At 40.2% G+C, this 15456-nt stretch overlaps 9 protein-coding genes across 9 annotated transcripts; 5 read left to right on the top strand and 4 right to left on the bottom strand. All coding sequences in view use genetic code 12, as the record gives it.

The window, feature by feature from the left end:
* Positions 1 to 529: 529 nt before the first annotated feature.
* PICST_33860 (secretory pathway protein) lies at positions 530 to 934 on the top strand (the record flags this gene model as incomplete). The annotated part of the gene is made up of 1 exon (XM_001386488.1): positions 530 to 934. The coding sequence occupies one exon, from the start codon at positions 530 to 532 to the stop codon at positions 932 to 934; it is 405 nt and encodes a 134-aa protein (XP_001386525.2).
* A 1875-nt stretch (positions 935 to 2809) lies between these two features.
* On the top strand, positions 2810 to 3259 carry PICST_64135 (predicted protein; the record flags this gene model as incomplete). The annotated part of the gene is made up of 1 exon (XM_001386489.1): positions 2810 to 3259. A coding segment is annotated over one exon (450 nt), but the record flags the coding sequence as incomplete, so codon positions are not given.
* Positions 3260 to 4386: 1127 nt separating this feature from the next.
* On the top strand, positions 4387 to 4575 carry PICST_63979 (40S ribosomal protein S30; the record flags this gene model as incomplete). Its single annotated transcript, XM_001386490.1, has 1 exon — positions 4387 to 4575. A coding segment is annotated over one exon (189 nt), but the record flags the coding sequence as incomplete, so codon positions are not given.
* A 303-nt stretch (positions 4576 to 4878) lies between these two features.
* Positions 4879 to 5673, bottom strand: PICST_50590 (predicted protein; the record flags this gene model as incomplete). Its single annotated transcript, XM_001386679.1, has 1 exon — positions 4879 to 5673. One exon carries the CDS (start codon positions 5671 to 5673, stop codon positions 4879 to 4881), a length of 795 nt encoding a protein of 264 aa, XP_001386716.2.
* Positions 5674 to 6506: 833 nt separating this feature from the next.
* On the top strand, positions 6507 to 7661 carry PICST_50268 (predicted protein; the record flags this gene model as incomplete). Its single annotated transcript, XM_001386491.1, has 1 exon — positions 6507 to 7661. A coding segment is annotated over one exon (1155 nt), but the record flags the coding sequence as incomplete, so codon positions are not given.
* Positions 7662 to 7955: 294 nt separating this feature from the next.
* On the bottom strand, positions 7956 to 9530 carry CAX8 (K+-dependent Na+:Ca2+ antiporter; the record flags this gene model as incomplete). The annotated part of the gene is made up of 2 exons (XM_001386680.1): positions 7956 to 8710; positions 8768 to 9530. Coding segments are annotated over 2 exons (1518 nt in total), but the record flags the coding sequence as incomplete, so codon positions are not given.
* A 1449-nt stretch (positions 9531 to 10979) lies between these two features.
* FMN1 (Riboflavin kinase (Flavin mononucleotide kinase 1)) lies at positions 10980 to 11567 on the bottom strand (the record flags this gene model as incomplete). The annotated part of the gene is made up of 2 exons (XM_001386681.1): positions 10980 to 11068; positions 11120 to 11567. 2 exons carry the CDS (start codon positions 11565 to 11567, stop codon positions 10980 to 10982), a joined length of 537 nt encoding a protein of 178 aa, XP_001386718.2.
* Positions 11568 to 11800: 233 nt separating this feature from the next.
* On the bottom strand, positions 11801 to 12881 carry TAL1 (transaldolase). Its single transcript, XM_001386682.1, has one exon. The coding sequence runs from the start codon at positions 12861 to 12863 to the stop codon at positions 11892 to 11894; it is 972 nt and encodes a 323-aa protein (XP_001386719.1). The 5' UTR covers positions 12864 to 12881; the 3' UTR covers positions 11801 to 11891.
* Positions 12882 to 14497: 1616 nt separating this feature from the next.
* PICST_37241 (predicted protein) lies at positions 14498 to 15430 on the top strand (the record flags this gene model as incomplete). Its single annotated transcript, XM_001386492.1, has 1 exon — positions 14498 to 15430. One exon carries the CDS (start codon positions 14498 to 14500, stop codon positions 15428 to 15430), a length of 933 nt encoding a protein of 310 aa, XP_001386529.1.
* Between the last annotated feature and the right edge of the window lie 26 nt (positions 15431 to 15456).

Raw genomic sequence — 15456 nt, forward strand, 5'->3', positions numbered from 1 at the left:
CTTTAAATGGAATTCATGTGTCTTAGCCCCAGTATGACGACATAGATTTATCTCCCGAAAATTGAATTCCGAGTTTTAGAGGGCTACCTTACCTTGCATTACGACAAGTTGTATCCACCACCGGTAAAGTATTGTCTCGGCAACTGGATTCGAGGTGTATTGATATGTATAAATATAGGCAGGGGATGCCCACTTTACAGTATGTAGAAATAGTCTTCAGCACTTATATATATATTGTGCTTTTGCACTTGCTATTTCACTTGTTGGCATCAAGCGTTTTTCTTGTTCTAGCTGCCATTTTGGCTCATTCCCGTTTCACTTCCATCGAAGGTACGCCATCTCCTTGGTGCTCATTGTAGATCGAGGAATTTGTCCAACTTTATAAATAGTAGCTGAATTTTGGTGTCTTTCGCTTTGCAGCTATAAAGATATCTATAAGTTGTCATTAGCATCCATTCCTTATTCCATTAGATTTCGATCGTCTTCATTTTTACTCCGGTCAATATTTCATTATCTCACGCATCTATAAATGTTCTGGAAGAAAGCATTCTTCTACATATTGTTTTTGGCCTCGATCGCTTTGGCAGCTGACGACACTACCACGACCACTACTACCAGTTCTGCTTCGAAGACTTTAGTATGGGTCACTGGCACTAATTCTCTTGGTCTACTCACTACTACCCAATCTGCCTACACCCAGACGTTTGCGCTGGTATTTGTAGCAGCTGTTTCTCCAATGTCCGGAAGTATTGGCTTGGGTTCGCTCGATGCTAGCGGTGTGGGAGATATCAGAAGCTACGAAACAGTTACTGTAAGCGCAGCAGCACCGCCATCCCAAAAGTTATGGGTCCCTGGAGGTGAAGCATCCTACAGACTGATTAGAATAATTACATTGGCTACATTGACACTCGTCTCATCTTTGATGTTCTTGTAAAAAGGTACAAGAACAGGAAAAATGGTCTACGGAGACCTTCCACTTAATTGCATCATCCGCCGTCATCATATTTATTACGCTTATTATTTTCATTTAGAATACATTCTTGGTCATGAGAGGCATCTGATTTCACTGCAATAATTTGTAAAGCTTTTGTTTTGTAGTAGTCTATACTGAAAGCCCAGAAATTACATTGGCTGCGCCAACTTAGCTACTCTTGTGCACTGATACTTGAGCTGGTTGTAGACAAAAATGAATTTTCTTGAACACCTGTTGGACCACCAGTCCCATTTTCTTGTGGATTAGAACCCCTTGGTCATGTATTCTAGGCTTCGACCACCTGTAACATGAAATCCTTGTGAAATACCTAGATCTGTGCGCTACCATTCCATCTCGGACTATCCTGGAACTTACTTGATCTTAATGTCCGGATAAGAAGGGTTGGTGTTTTAATTTTGTGTAAAATAATATAAACGATGAGCCAAAACTCCAAATCAGTTGCAGTACATCCCACGAACACACACTTTGCTCAGTTCTGTCCTCTCCAACAGGAGACTCTGATTTATTTTCTTCAGTTTATCAACTAACCAGAATCAAGGTTTTATAATAAAGAAGATTCTTCTGCAAACTTAGAAAAGGAGCGGCCAGCTTATAGAAGAGTAGTGAATAAATTTAGAAATGGAACATCGCTAATTCAGTTCTCGCTATGCAACGTTGGTATAGCAATTGTAGCCTTGAGTAAGATTAACTAATAATGCTGTTACAAAGGCTACCATCCTGCTTTTTTATCTCTTTATCTCTAAAAGAACTCTATGGGTGAGAACATTAACAAATGATACAAGAAATGGATTTACTTAGGTATGAATCTATTCCATTTACTGAGTTTTTCTTAAGTTATTCCATTAAAGGGCTCTACACCTCCACTCTTTGCCAACTTTAGCTTCCGTAGCCACGTTCTTTGGCATGTCAAGTACTTCATCAGCTATTAGAAATCGAGAATCTAAGTGTCTATATGCGCCATATCTAAGCGACAACATACCTTACTGTGAAAGAGGTCTTGTTAAAGGGGGTGCAAGTATTGCTTGGAAAATACTGTATTTTGCTGCTTGGTTTGTAACATCGAATGGCTCGATTATAACTATACGTAGAATGTACTGGGTAGTGGCGTACTTTGATAATGTATAGATAGATTCTATTGCTATACCTCCCCTACAATTTGGGCTAATTGTCTGGTTGGTCGTAGGTTACCATGTGTGTATGTCTCCGTGTCAGAAACCTGAAATTGCAAATTATCCATTTACTACTCTGAGAAAAATATTACTATTCTGAGAAAATTATGTCAAAATATTGAAATTTCAGATACGGCTGATATACGATAAATCCATTTTATAGATTTTTACAATGAAGAAAAAGACAATGTAATACGCCATTGTGTACTTCATTATCTTTTCGGCCAAATTATATATAGATTACTCTGCTCCATTTAGCTAGACTGTCACATTGACAGGCTCGCATCTAAAAGTTTAAATGGGCCTTCTGCCAAATAATAGCAACTGAGGTTAGAATACATCACGAGACCGCGATCACGCGAATATGCACAACACCTATTGTGGCTGGAATGATTAACCCTGATCTAAACATATATCTGGGGATGTTTGAAGAGTCTAGTTCATTCAGAAAGCTAGAAGGCAAAGCGTAGACTGGTACCAAGCTATGTCATCAGCAAGGGGATATGACTCAGTCGCAGATGCCTCTGTTTCGGGAACGAGGAGACCTGCCAATTCCCGATCTAGTAGTAATATAGGAAACAGTTCCCACGACCGTGAAGTCAATGACGAGATCTCAATCAAAGAAGACAGTTTGGCTCACGTGCCGTTCTGGGACAAGATCAATGTCCTCCAGTTCACCTCCATCACTTTGGAGAACAAGGGCTCTGTAGCTCGAGACCACATGGCTAATGAAAGAACGTTTCTTGCCTGGTTGCGAACATCGCTTTCATTCATAACAATTGGGATTGGCGTGACTCAATTATTCAGATTAGAACACAAGTCGTCATCAGTAAAGATTAACTCCACCGTATTGGCCCTCACTCATCCAGATGAAGAAGGCGAGCCTATAGCAAAGTACGGAAAACCATTGGGCTCAGTATTTATAGTATTGGGCATAGTGACGTTGATCTTTGGCATGCTTCGTTTCTTCAAGGTGCAGACGATGTTAACGAAGAATTACTATCCTGCTACACGGCTCCTGCTATTGAGCTTGATCTTAGTCGTTCTAGCAGTGATTTTGGTGACGTTCTTGATGGTAATCCAGGCTTCTATATGAGAGCCACAGTATATGAGACGACAGTAATGAACAAGTTATGTTAATACGATGTAAAATTAGATACGAAGAATTGAAACTACACTTATACGAATAACGAACTTCAAAAGTTGAATCAAGAACAGAGATGTAGAGTAAAACCAGTCCAACTAGTCTGACACCAACTTGTCTTAGATTAGCATTTTGCGACGCTGCTAACACAGGTGCTATTGCCTCATGCAAATTGCAAAACTTGAAAATCAAAATAAGACATGCATATCGCTACTGGTAGCCAAAAGTCAAGTATTGATATTCAATCGATATCATTTATGTCTGTATTGGTCCAAAGCGTGCCAATCACTACGTGGTTTAAGTACCCAAATTCAAGTTAGGGCTCAGCCCTGAGTATACAATGTATACACGTGACTAGTTGACTTCGCGAAGAAATGGCGCAACATGCAGAAATGTTAAGCCAACATGCAATTATGTTGCTTTTTATTTTGCATTTTGGACACTAACCTGTATCTCCATAGTTAAGGTCCTTCCGCACCCAACAGGGGGACAACTTCCAACTACTAAAAAAAATTTTTCTCTTTCTTTCTTAGTATTCTGGTTTTATATCCTTATCATATATACAAATAATATAGCAAAATGGTATGTGATAGATCGATATCATTATTGGGAAAGCATAGAAAGTGTCTGGGATCGATGTATCACGAACAAAAGATCAATGAAGCAAAGAAATCGAATAATCCAATGTCCAAAATCTGAGGAGAAATTAGTCATCAGACCTGACCAGTAATTTATGAATGAATCAACATCAAATGTGAAATCATCAAAACTCATGTAATGTCAAGACGGGAGACAAATTGCGTACGGAAGAATGAATGAAGTCAGTATCGAAATAGAGAAATCAAAGTAGAAATATTGAAATTGTGGTAAACTAGTAATGAAACAGAACCAAAGTGCCACAAGAAAATTTTTGAAAATCAGCTACAAAGTCTTCATAGAATATTTCCAAACATGCTAACAGAGCTGTAACAAGGATCATAAAACAGAACAAGGCAGTCGATGCCGTGATCGATGTACAGATACGGTGAATACTTTCCAATAGTAGAAACTAATTGCTCAATATACTAACGCATTTATAGGGTAAAGTTCACGGTTCCTTAGCTCGTGCTGGTAAGGTTAAGTCTCAAACTCCAAAGGTTGACAAGCAAGAAAAGCCAAAGCAACCAAAGGGTAGAGCTTACAAGAGATTGTTATACACCAGAAGATTCGTCAACGTTACCTTGACCAACGGTAAGAGAAAGATGAACCCATCTCCAGCTTCTCAATAAATTTAATGTTCCATCCATATACAAATATGCATTAGTTGAGAAAGGACTGATATGGGAGAATGTATTTTAATCTGAAATTTTGACGACATTGGAGATACATTTGTTATCTCGTGTTACATTAGTTAATACTACGTATTCTTTTATTTTCCTTTGGTAATAAATATCTTTAAAGTAATATGTGTACTAATTCTTCTAAAGAAATCTTCCAATATCTTGTGAAACTTATTAGAGATAAAAAGTTTAGACATGAGACGTCTTCTAGTAATTCTATTATGCTATACTTCGCTGAAGTAACTATGGATATTATTTCCATTGCGGATTCAACCAGTAAGAGTAGACTCTTGATCTAATCTCGGCTGTCTCTTCATCTTCTTCGAACATTGGCTTCCAGTTGACCAACTCTATTCTTTCTGATTTGAAGTCGTAGTTCTCACAAGTTTCAAAAAACTGTAAGTCATCTTGCAAAAGATGAGCTCTATGAGGCGAAAACACAACCAAACATTTTCCGTTTGTCTTCAAACTATTTCTACATGTTTCCAACAACTTGTGGTGCTCGGTATGGTTGAACACCAAGTCCGCTAAGATGATGAGATCGAACTTGTCCAGTTCAGCGATTTCTCTTTTAGTTTCTGTTTCTTCGCCGTAGACCAAAGGGGTCACATCATGTCCCCAAATGTAACCTTTTACGTCGTAGCAGGTCTTTGGATATGCACCAGTCTTCTCTAAAGCATCAAAATTATACTGAATATGTGAAATCAAGTCGGCATCTGGATAGTCTGTTGACACTATCTTTTCAACTCCATTAAGGGCACAGATAATCCCAGGTAAACCGGACGCAGCTCCCAATTCCAACACCTTTTTGTTTTTGACATACTCTAAAGCATGTTTATCCAAGAAGTCGGCCGTGTAGGCTCCGGCATTCCACAACAAATGTCCCCATAATGGAGACTTTCCAACCAACTTCAAATCGACCTTCAGAGGAGTGACATTGGCAAGCTTACGTTCGTAATATGCAAAATGGGATTCTGGAGGTGGTGGAAGGAACCCTTCCGGCTCTTCGAATAAGCCACCTTCCAAGCTAAGTTCGTCGTCGGACATTGTGTTGAATATTGAATAAGAATGGTACTTTTTTGCAATTCAAGATCGTAGATTTTAAACAATTTTTCAATTTTTTTTCTCATCACGAGGAGATAGTAGAACGCTTATCTTCGTGGGAAGAATGTCGATATGTTTCATAAGAAACAATTTATGATTATTGGATATTCAATCAAGCAGCAAAAGTCTCAATTCAGGGTTTGAACAATTTATCCCAGGCTACTTCTGTTGTTGTCTTCCCATTTGAATAGTGCTAATCGCTGTAGAGCTCATCTGTGAATTCGCACTGGTTTTTCAATTAGATGGTGCTTGTAACAGAAGTTGAATAGCTTTCTAGAATTTCTAGTAGGGAATACCCAACAAAACAGAGTCACTTGTTTGGATTCTACAACAACTGATTTATCTACTTTTGTCTCTATTTTGCAATCGATATTTTTATCTACTGTAGTCTCTTCGATGACTTATGGCCCATAATGATAAGGCTTCCAAAATCAATTCACTGAAGAATTCGGAGTATGAGGTGCTTCAATTTAAGAGAAGTGGATAATACACAACTAAGATCAAGTACAATGATTGGAGAAGAATAAAGAGAATTCGAAAAGAAACAATTGCCTTGGGCAAGTTGAATTCTGAGGTATCAAAAGACCAGACTCACTTAAGTAATCTTGTATGTCTCGCAAAACTAAATATTTCAACAGTATAAGCTTAAATATCTCTGCATACAGACACACCTCCATCACTTCAAGATTGAAGTCTTGAAATATCAATATGTATTATTGACATATATCGAGCTGCTGAAAAATCCACCAATATTGGTTTTAATTCTTTGAAATCCTATGGACACAATAATAAACCAGGAATGGTCGAGGATCTCGACAGAATTGGTCCAGAACCCAGATGATTTGAATCTTTGGCAACTGCTAATCAAGGCAGCCGAGTCTAATACTAAACGAGGCATAACCAAGTCATCTGGCTTCGAAGAAATCGATGTGCTAAGAGTCTCGTACCAAAAGTTGCTCCAAAAGTATCCCTTATTGTATAACTACTGGATAAAGTTCGCCGAGTGGGAATTTCACCTTGGAGATACTGATAGAGCCAACCAAGTGTATCAGTCCAGTTTAAAACATCTTTCCTACAGCTGCGAGATTTGGACCAGCTACTTGAATTTCAAGATCAACACCTCTAACGGTAACTTGGACGAAGTCTTGGGGTTGTTTGAACTGGCCAGAAGAAAAATCGGCTACCATTTCCATGCATACGAGTTCTACAAGTTGTACCTTTCATTCCTTGAGAACTACCAAACTGAAACAGAGAACTTCAAGTTGAAGTACTATGTTTTGCTTAGAATCATAGTGGAAATACCGTTATACCACTACGAGTACTTCTACAAGAAATTGTTTGATACTTTTGCAGAGATTGGCAACGACGAAAAAAGAGCTAACGAACTTGTGCCGTTGGTGGTGCCGGAGAAGGAATTGAAAAATTACAAAACATCCGAAAACAAGCAGTTAGCATTACATTTGAAAAAGACATTTGTTGATGCCTATTTAACCACACAATTCAAAGTATATGAATTGTTCAACTTTGAAAAACATATCACTAGGCAGTACTACGACACAAGCAGCATTTCCTCCCAGCAACTAGAGAATTGGGACATGTACCTTGACTTTCTTGAGTTGAGAGAATATCCCAATGATTATATCATCTTCACATACGAAAGATGTTTGATCCCGACAGCTTCGTATGCCAGATTCTGGACTAAATACAGCGACTACTACATCAACCAAGGAAACCACTTGAAAGCTGCTGAAGTCCTCGTCAGAGGATACAATTATAGTGGACAGCATAGCTTATTATTGAAACTTGTCGATTTGCAAATATATCTTCACAATTTCACCAAGGCTAGAGACATGATACTTGCATTTATCAAGACGAACGCATCAGTTCCACTTCCTATCTACGAGAAGTTGATTAACATAGAACGGTTCTTACATCCAGGCGACAACGACTACATTATTGGTTTGTTCCGTGAAATTATAAGAGAAACCCAGAATGAATGGCTCTTTCAACATTTATTATATTACTCTATTCCCAATGAACTGAAGAAAGAATTACTCGACGAGTTTGAAACCTTCAAAGAATCGCCAATATATATAGATGCCCTTGAAAAATTGAAGTCCGAAATTAACAGCACCAATAAAAAAGAAAGTCCTGTCGATTTTGTTGATGTCTATGATGAGAATATCAACTCTTATCTTTGACAATAGTTGACAATAGTTGACAATTCACATTTCTAAATAACAATTGACACCGGTGGTCATAGCATACCAAGCAATAAGAATCAAGCCTCCTCGTTTATCAAATTGCCAATTATTCAATGGAATGTAGACGAAGTAAAATGCCACTATCAATAATAGAGAGGTCATACTGATCACCACATTATCTGTCAACGAAAACTTGATTGCGGTTTGTCCATGTTTTAATAGAACAATTATTCCATTAACTCCAATTCCAAGTAGAATGATTAACATTGGAGTACCCAAGCAAGCATTTATCCCTAGAATAGGATTGATCTTTGTCGAAATGGTTAAGTTTGTAACAAGATCATTGATCGAATTACTGATGGAGAAAACAAGTAACCCTAGCAAGTAATCAGATATGTGCCATATAAGTCCAAAATTCTTCAAGATCTCAAGAATCTTCATTGAAAATTCAGAGGTGATTATTAGCGTATTTGCAACTCCAGCAATACTTATGATGATGCTCCTAAATTTTGGAGGTACGTGGTCGTATGCTAATTCCACCAAAAGAAATTCAACAAGAATTATAGATATCAAAGTAGTCCACGCGAAGTGAAAAAATTGGTAGTTAAATAGTAATGGAATTTCAATAAGAAACCAGTAATGAAGGGCTTTGTATTCGTTAATTTTATGTTTCCAATGGAGTTCATCCAGGTCTCGCTCGGTCAAATGAATAGGAATAAGTATAAAGAATATCATGTCTATCACGTTGACAAAGAACTTAGAAATGGAAAGGGCCTCTTCAGACAATTGATCACGATGGAACTGGGGAACAATGAGCTGTATATCTCCATCACTTTGTTGTTCCAAATCTTCTGTTTCTACTAGACTGGATGGAGACTTAGAAGGAGAAATGGCGCCATAGCTAACTTCTTCGTTGGAAAGAATACTGAGTGCATCTTCTATATTGTACGGCACTTCTAGGTACTCCGACAGATGGTTAGGATGGGCTTGATGCGAAAGTAGATTTTGACATTCTTGGTCTTCGGACATTTTCTCCTTATTGAAAAGACACAAGAAGGCAATGTAGACCAAGTATGCCAGAGCCATGAAGGCACATTCTACGATGGTTATCCTACCATCCAGAAGAATATACAGAAAAATAACAAGAACAAGGAGAACCCATGCAAAATCAATGGCTAGCACTTTCTTGTGAACGACTTCAAAAGGACTGTTGAAAACACTTATTAGACCAATGACTACTGTGAAAAGAATAAGTATAGAACCAACTAGTTGGCCAATGACAAGGTCCGAGGAACCTGAGTTAAGAGCCACGTAGTAGTTAATCATGTCTGGGAAAGTGTTCGAAAGAGGCACGAGGATAAATCCCAAGATCTGGTTGTTAATGTTCAAATTGACCGTTACATCGTTCAAGTTCTTGAACAAGTAGTTCGCGACTAAGATGGTAAGCGAAAGGAGAATCACCACCAATGTCACAATAATAGCCAATGAAACGGCTAAAAGGAGAGACGTCGATCCCACATATCGCGAACAGAAGTAGTATTTGGATATGGCGAAGTATTCTGGATCGCAGTGTTTCTCGATATAATGACAGTATGAACCAGGAGAGCCTGCGAGCAGTTTGGGGAGCTCACAGGTAGATCCTTCTATAGGAGGAGGCAGGGCTAGATCTTTTGACTCAGCAAACGAAGGTAGTAGCAATATAAGCAAAATGGCCGCTGCTGACAGAAGCAACAAGGGAGCTCTGGTCATATCTGCATGTGTAGAAAGACGAACTGAGTATGGTATGATGGTATTATATAAGCTTGAGTCTATAAAGCAATAAAGCTATTCAAGCTGAAAACGATCGGGGTCTAAAATTCAACAATTCTGTCTTTTCAGTTGAGCGATTAGATAGGCAAGTTTCTGGTCAGATCTTTTGTGCAAGTATTATTTATTGTGAACAGTTTCTTGGGTCTTAGATAAAGAAGGCACGGCACAAGTGAAATATGGGGTCGCTAAGTATGAGAATTGCGAAGAGCCTATTCTGTAACAAAGCAAACGGTTGCACTAAATAAGGATCTACCTTTTGACTAGCAGTCTGTTTTAGTTAATTAGTTACAGCAAAAATGCAAATTATCATCTAATGAAAAAGTCATATCATTTATGCTGCCGTGGACTCATTTATCAACTTTATTTTTGCTATCTAGCGAAAATTCTTGTCTAAAGATTAAAGACACAGGAAATGACTCTGGGAGGCTGGGTTTGATGCAAAATAAAATACAGGATGGAAATATGGTTTCCGAGGGTTGTTAACCTCGGATTGGACTCAGACAGATATCCGAATCAGAAATTCTACTATTTCTTGGAGAAAAATTGTTCAATATCTCAAAAACATTTGAGGAGCAAGATGAGGTGAGAAAGATAACAGAGGATTTCTTCTAGGTTATACTAATTTTAGATAGCTCTTTAGTGATAAATATAAGGTCCCATTTCCCGTATATAAATCCAAATGAGAACCGGTCTCTCCATACAGGCCTCAAATCAGTGTTGGAACTGCACGTGACGGTTAACTCCTTCGGTACGGTGGTGAATAGCAGAGGAGCAATGGAATGTCGGCTGGCGTATATGGAAAGCGAGGTGGAATGCATGACAACGAACAGATTCCAGGTTGATTACTTAATCGCCATCATTGAGTTGACTAAATCTGCTGAGGCTTGGCCATCTCGGCTGAAACAGGTTCCGGTTAAAAAGTGACTATGGGTGCGAAAAATGAACTGGAAATTGCACCTGAAATAAATTGTGAAATAGAGTATGAGATAAAGTATGGGGAACGGAATATACCCGAAAGCAAGAACCAGATGGAGCCTCTGTACATGCTGGACTCCGTGACAACAATCTATCGTAATACAAACATAATGATATTTGACGGTACCATATCTATTTTACGCTTCTTTAGTGCCCGCACTGAAAGGCACAGTTTGCAAGAATGATCCTTGCCTACAATACTTACAAAACTTTATCAATTTGTCTATCTGGGATTGCTATTGCTATTGTCTATTATACATCCTAAAGATCTTTATATGTCTGGTATGCGTCGCGGTCAAGAGCTTCCAATGCTATTTTAATGTCGAGATTGATATCTTCAATCAAGGCCTCTGTTCTGGTTAGTAATCGTTCAATTTTTCTTATCACTGGAATATACTCACCTTTAGTAGTGTAGTCCAACTCTGGTCTGATATATCCCAACACATTGAATTTAATCTGGGCTCCATAGAAGAAGTCGTCAAACTTGTGCATGATGTGGACCTCGGCAGCTTTCTCTTTGAGATGGTAGAAGGGGTTCCAGCCAATGGACATCACCATAGGCAAGACCTTCAAGTCATCATTTCTCAAGTTCTTTCCGTGATTGTATATCACTTCCCTTCCGTTCGTTCTAGTCTTGCACTCATCTGGAAGTGTGCATGGCTTGAGCTGGCACCAGCCGTAGTAGATACCTGTCTCCAATTGGTTCAAATCGTCGTTGATGGGTATATTGGCGGTGGGAATGCCCAATTCGGAAGAACCACGGCCGAACCCAGACACCACCACCAGGTCCTGAACTATGGGGTATGGAGACTCCGGTTTATCGGGTATCACTGTATCCGGTCTAGCCATTTCTTGCACTATGTGATAGTAGAGGATGATGTTGATAGTGGGTCTCTGCTATTAAGTTGCTTACTTAGGAGTTACTAAGTCTTAGATAGGAGAATCGGAACGGCACGACCTCCGGGTAACTGAAAAATTCCACAAATAGACACCGATTTAGATCAATCAATTCCTATGGCCATGTCTGCTTCTCTATAAACAAACATATCTACCTAGAATACGTAAGATTCTACAATTAAGTTCATTGATCGTATTATATTGTTTTTGTGAAATTATTAATAGAAGCGAAATATGTAAATACCAGAGATCCATCTAGGACTCGAAGCACAATACTTAGAATCTGGCTTCCAATTGTTCCAACAAGGTGACAGCGTCCTTGCCGAAAGCTCTGATACCTTGGGCCAACTTTTCGGTAGCCATGGCGTCTTCGTTGAACAAGTATCTGAAGGTAGCTTCGTCATCGACGTAAGAAACCTTTTCGACATCAGTAGCAGAGGCAGAAGCAGCGTCCAACACTTGTGGAACTGGTTCAGTGGAGTTCAACAATTCTTCCAACAACTTAGGAGCAACAGTTAAGTAGTCGCAACCAGCCAAAGCCTTGATTTCACCGGTGTTTCTGAAAGAGGCACCCATGACAATAGTTTTGTAGCCGTACTTCTTGTAGTAGTTGTAGATGGCTCTGACAGAAATCACACCTGGGTCTTCGTCACCTTCGTAGGTCTTTCCGGTAGAAGCCTTGTACCAGTCCAAGATTCTGCCGACGAATGGCGAGATCAAGGTGACCTTGGCTTCAGCACAGGCAACTGCCTGAACGAAAGAGAACAACAAAGTCAAGTTACAGTGGATACCGTGCTTGGCTTCCAATTCTCTGGCAGCTTGGATACCTTCCCAAGTGGAGGCGATCTTGATCAAGATTCTGTCCTTGGAGATACCTTGGGATTCGTACAAGGCAATCAATTCAAGAGCCTTCTTGATGGTGGCCTCTTTGTCGAAAGACAATCTGGCGTCGACTTCGGTAGACACTCTTCCTGGAACAATGGCCAAGATGTTCTTACCGAATTCAATCAACAAACGGTCCAAGGCGATTTCAGCCTTTTCCTTCTTGGAGGAACCCTTGTCCTTGGCGTATTCAATGGCGACGTCAATGACCTTGGCGTATTCAGGCTTCTTAGCAGCAGCCAAAATCAACGATGGGTTGGTGGTGGCATCTTGTGGAGTGTACTTGGCAATCGAGTCGAATTCACCGGTGTCGGTGACGATGACGGTACCTGTGGCTTTCAATTGTTCAAGGGAGTTGGAGGACATTGTGATGTGGAATTGAGGAATTGAGTAAAACAGAACAGAATTTTTCAAGTGCTGGATTACTGGATCTCTCCCTACTTATATACCCGGCACTAGCCCACCTGTGCTTAGTGGGGGTGAACCAACCGAAATTCGATTAGTGTGGGGACTGTGTGCAGGCGCGGGACAAAGTCGACCTTTGGGAGCACACTGGGCCTGGTGTGGCCGGATTGGGCAACTTGGTTCCAGGCGCGGTGGACGGTGAGTGGACTTTGACTAATGAGATGTAATGAGGTTTTGTAATGGGAGTGGAAAGGATGACGATCTTGATCATCTAGAATGTCTCTAGAGTTGGATGTCTGACATATAAGATGGTTAGCTCCGTGTTCGTGTTGGTTCTGTCATGTTCCAACTGTTTGTATGTATTATGACTTCACCGTGTTCTGGAAACTTTCGCGGTATAATTTTTCATTCCATTTTTCAGATTTTTCATAATGAATTTTCTCCATGAATTTTCCATTCTCACTACCCACCAATTCACACTGTTCATCAGCACACTCGATTGCGAGATTTCCCGGTAAACGTCATGTTCATCTAATTGGCTGTAATCAGGAACAACCTGCTCTGCTCAACGGCACTATTTCTTTTCTTATTATTCCGTGATCTCGCCCATCTCCATCTTGTATTGCACCTACAGCTACTACTCATTTCTATTTCTTTACCTCTCTCCATACTTTTGCATCTCGAAATTGCTTTTCTTCTCTACTATTATCAGCTCTCCATTACCTTCTCTACTGTTTTCTTCCTGTCGCGACTTTCTTTTGTAACCGCCTCTCTGCCTCTCCACAAACTTCCATCCCTGCCGACAGTACTCCGGAATTTCGTGCCACCAAATCTTTTTTGGGCTCCCACGGAGTGAGTGCTTCCGCCTACACAAACTGGGCTAATATTAGCCAGGTGGCCCGCTGCCATCGCCGATTGTTTCCAATGGCTTATTAGCCTATCTAGCGAGCGGGACATGTCTAACTAGCGACGTTGACATTTAATCCTTCATCTATACCTTATTCTGACCGTTGTATGCCATTATAGAAACTCACGTGACGTATATTGTAACGTGGAAGCTGTGAGTAGGACTTACTAGCCAGATGCAAAACAGGACTCTACCAGGACATGGGGTCTGAGTAGGGACTATTCTAATCTTGTCATTCACGGAGACCTTGTTAAGTTTCACGACCAACTCCTGTAGTATTATTGACTATACTCGATTTTCTTCAATATAATGGTAAAACAATAATACAATAGCATTTTCGTATTCGACTTCGAAATTCAGATTTCAATCCATCTTCTCGTATTTAAATCATTTCTACCTTCATCGATCTATGTCTCGCTGTATCCCACTTCTCTTGTACCAGAGTCCACTCTTCCTAACATTTCTCGAACCCGAATAGTTAAATTTCGCAGCCTCTACAGTTTGTGCCGGATTGTATCTGATGAAAACAGCTTACGGTTCAGGGCCCAAACATATGAGTTTCCAACAACACCCCTGAACTTCTTCCTTACGTTAAGAAGAAAGGTACGAAGCACAAACACAGACACTTTAGTACATAATCGATCTAGCTAGCTATATATAATATACTCTTGCTTGCGCACATTCCATCATGACCGTGGTGCGCAGATTGCTAATTCGTGCTGCGAACAACTACGATAAAGACTTCAAAGTAGTACCAATAAACACCAATACGCCTGTCGAGATCGATTCAGACATCGGCGTATTTCAAGTCTATGTTAATACCAAGAAGTTTGATGGCTCTAAGCCTCATTTAGACAACAGTTTATACGAATTGGGTGACAATGTTTATCTCAATGGCGAACCGGTAGATGCCGACGTTACCGACGCTGACGAGCTCACCAAACTAGTCAATTCCAATATGCGTATCAATATCAAGTTCACACCCAAAGTGCCCATAAAGGGCTCCGAATTGATCTTTGGGAACGATTTCACAGTTCCCATTAGGAACCATGTGCCAACGACACTTCTATCTACGGGACTCAAGTTCTTCCAGTGGTTCGTCAACAAGACCGTGAGAGGCGATATCTACGACGACGAACCTTATCTCTACGGGCTTGCCTTGAATAGTTTTACATACTTGGCTGTCGATACCGATGGAGAACCGACACAGAGACTCTCCGGACCTGCGTCATACTTGGCCCACAAGCCCTTGATGGAGTTCATCAACTACATTGAGAATCTCAACGACAATCCTGACAACACGCTAAAAATTCCTACGACTTCCAACGCCCGTCGCAAGTTCTTCCTTGACGTTGACAACTGTGATGCGTTTGTATTCAACGAAGGTACAACCTACAACTTACAGTTCGACACCCGATTCCTCAAAATGGAAGACTCGCAATACGCCGTAAGCATCCCTACGTTTGGAAGCAAGACATTCGACGTCAACGTGAATAACTACGCCAACGAGCACTTGAATAACTTCAACTTCACTGTCAAGCAGAACGGCTACGAGGGTGTAAGATACGGCACCTATGGCTTGGTGATAAATTTCGCCTTGTTGGACGAGGAAGGACAGTAAGTCTAAGAAGTGAGACAATCCTAATA

This window comes from Scheffersomyces stipitis, chromosome 8 (assembly GCF_000209165.1).
Source record: "Scheffersomyces stipitis CBS 6054 chromosome 8, complete sequence".
NCBI classification, from domain to species: domain Eukaryota; kingdom Fungi; phylum Ascomycota; class Pichiomycetes; order Serinales; family Debaryomycetaceae; genus Scheffersomyces; species Scheffersomyces stipitis.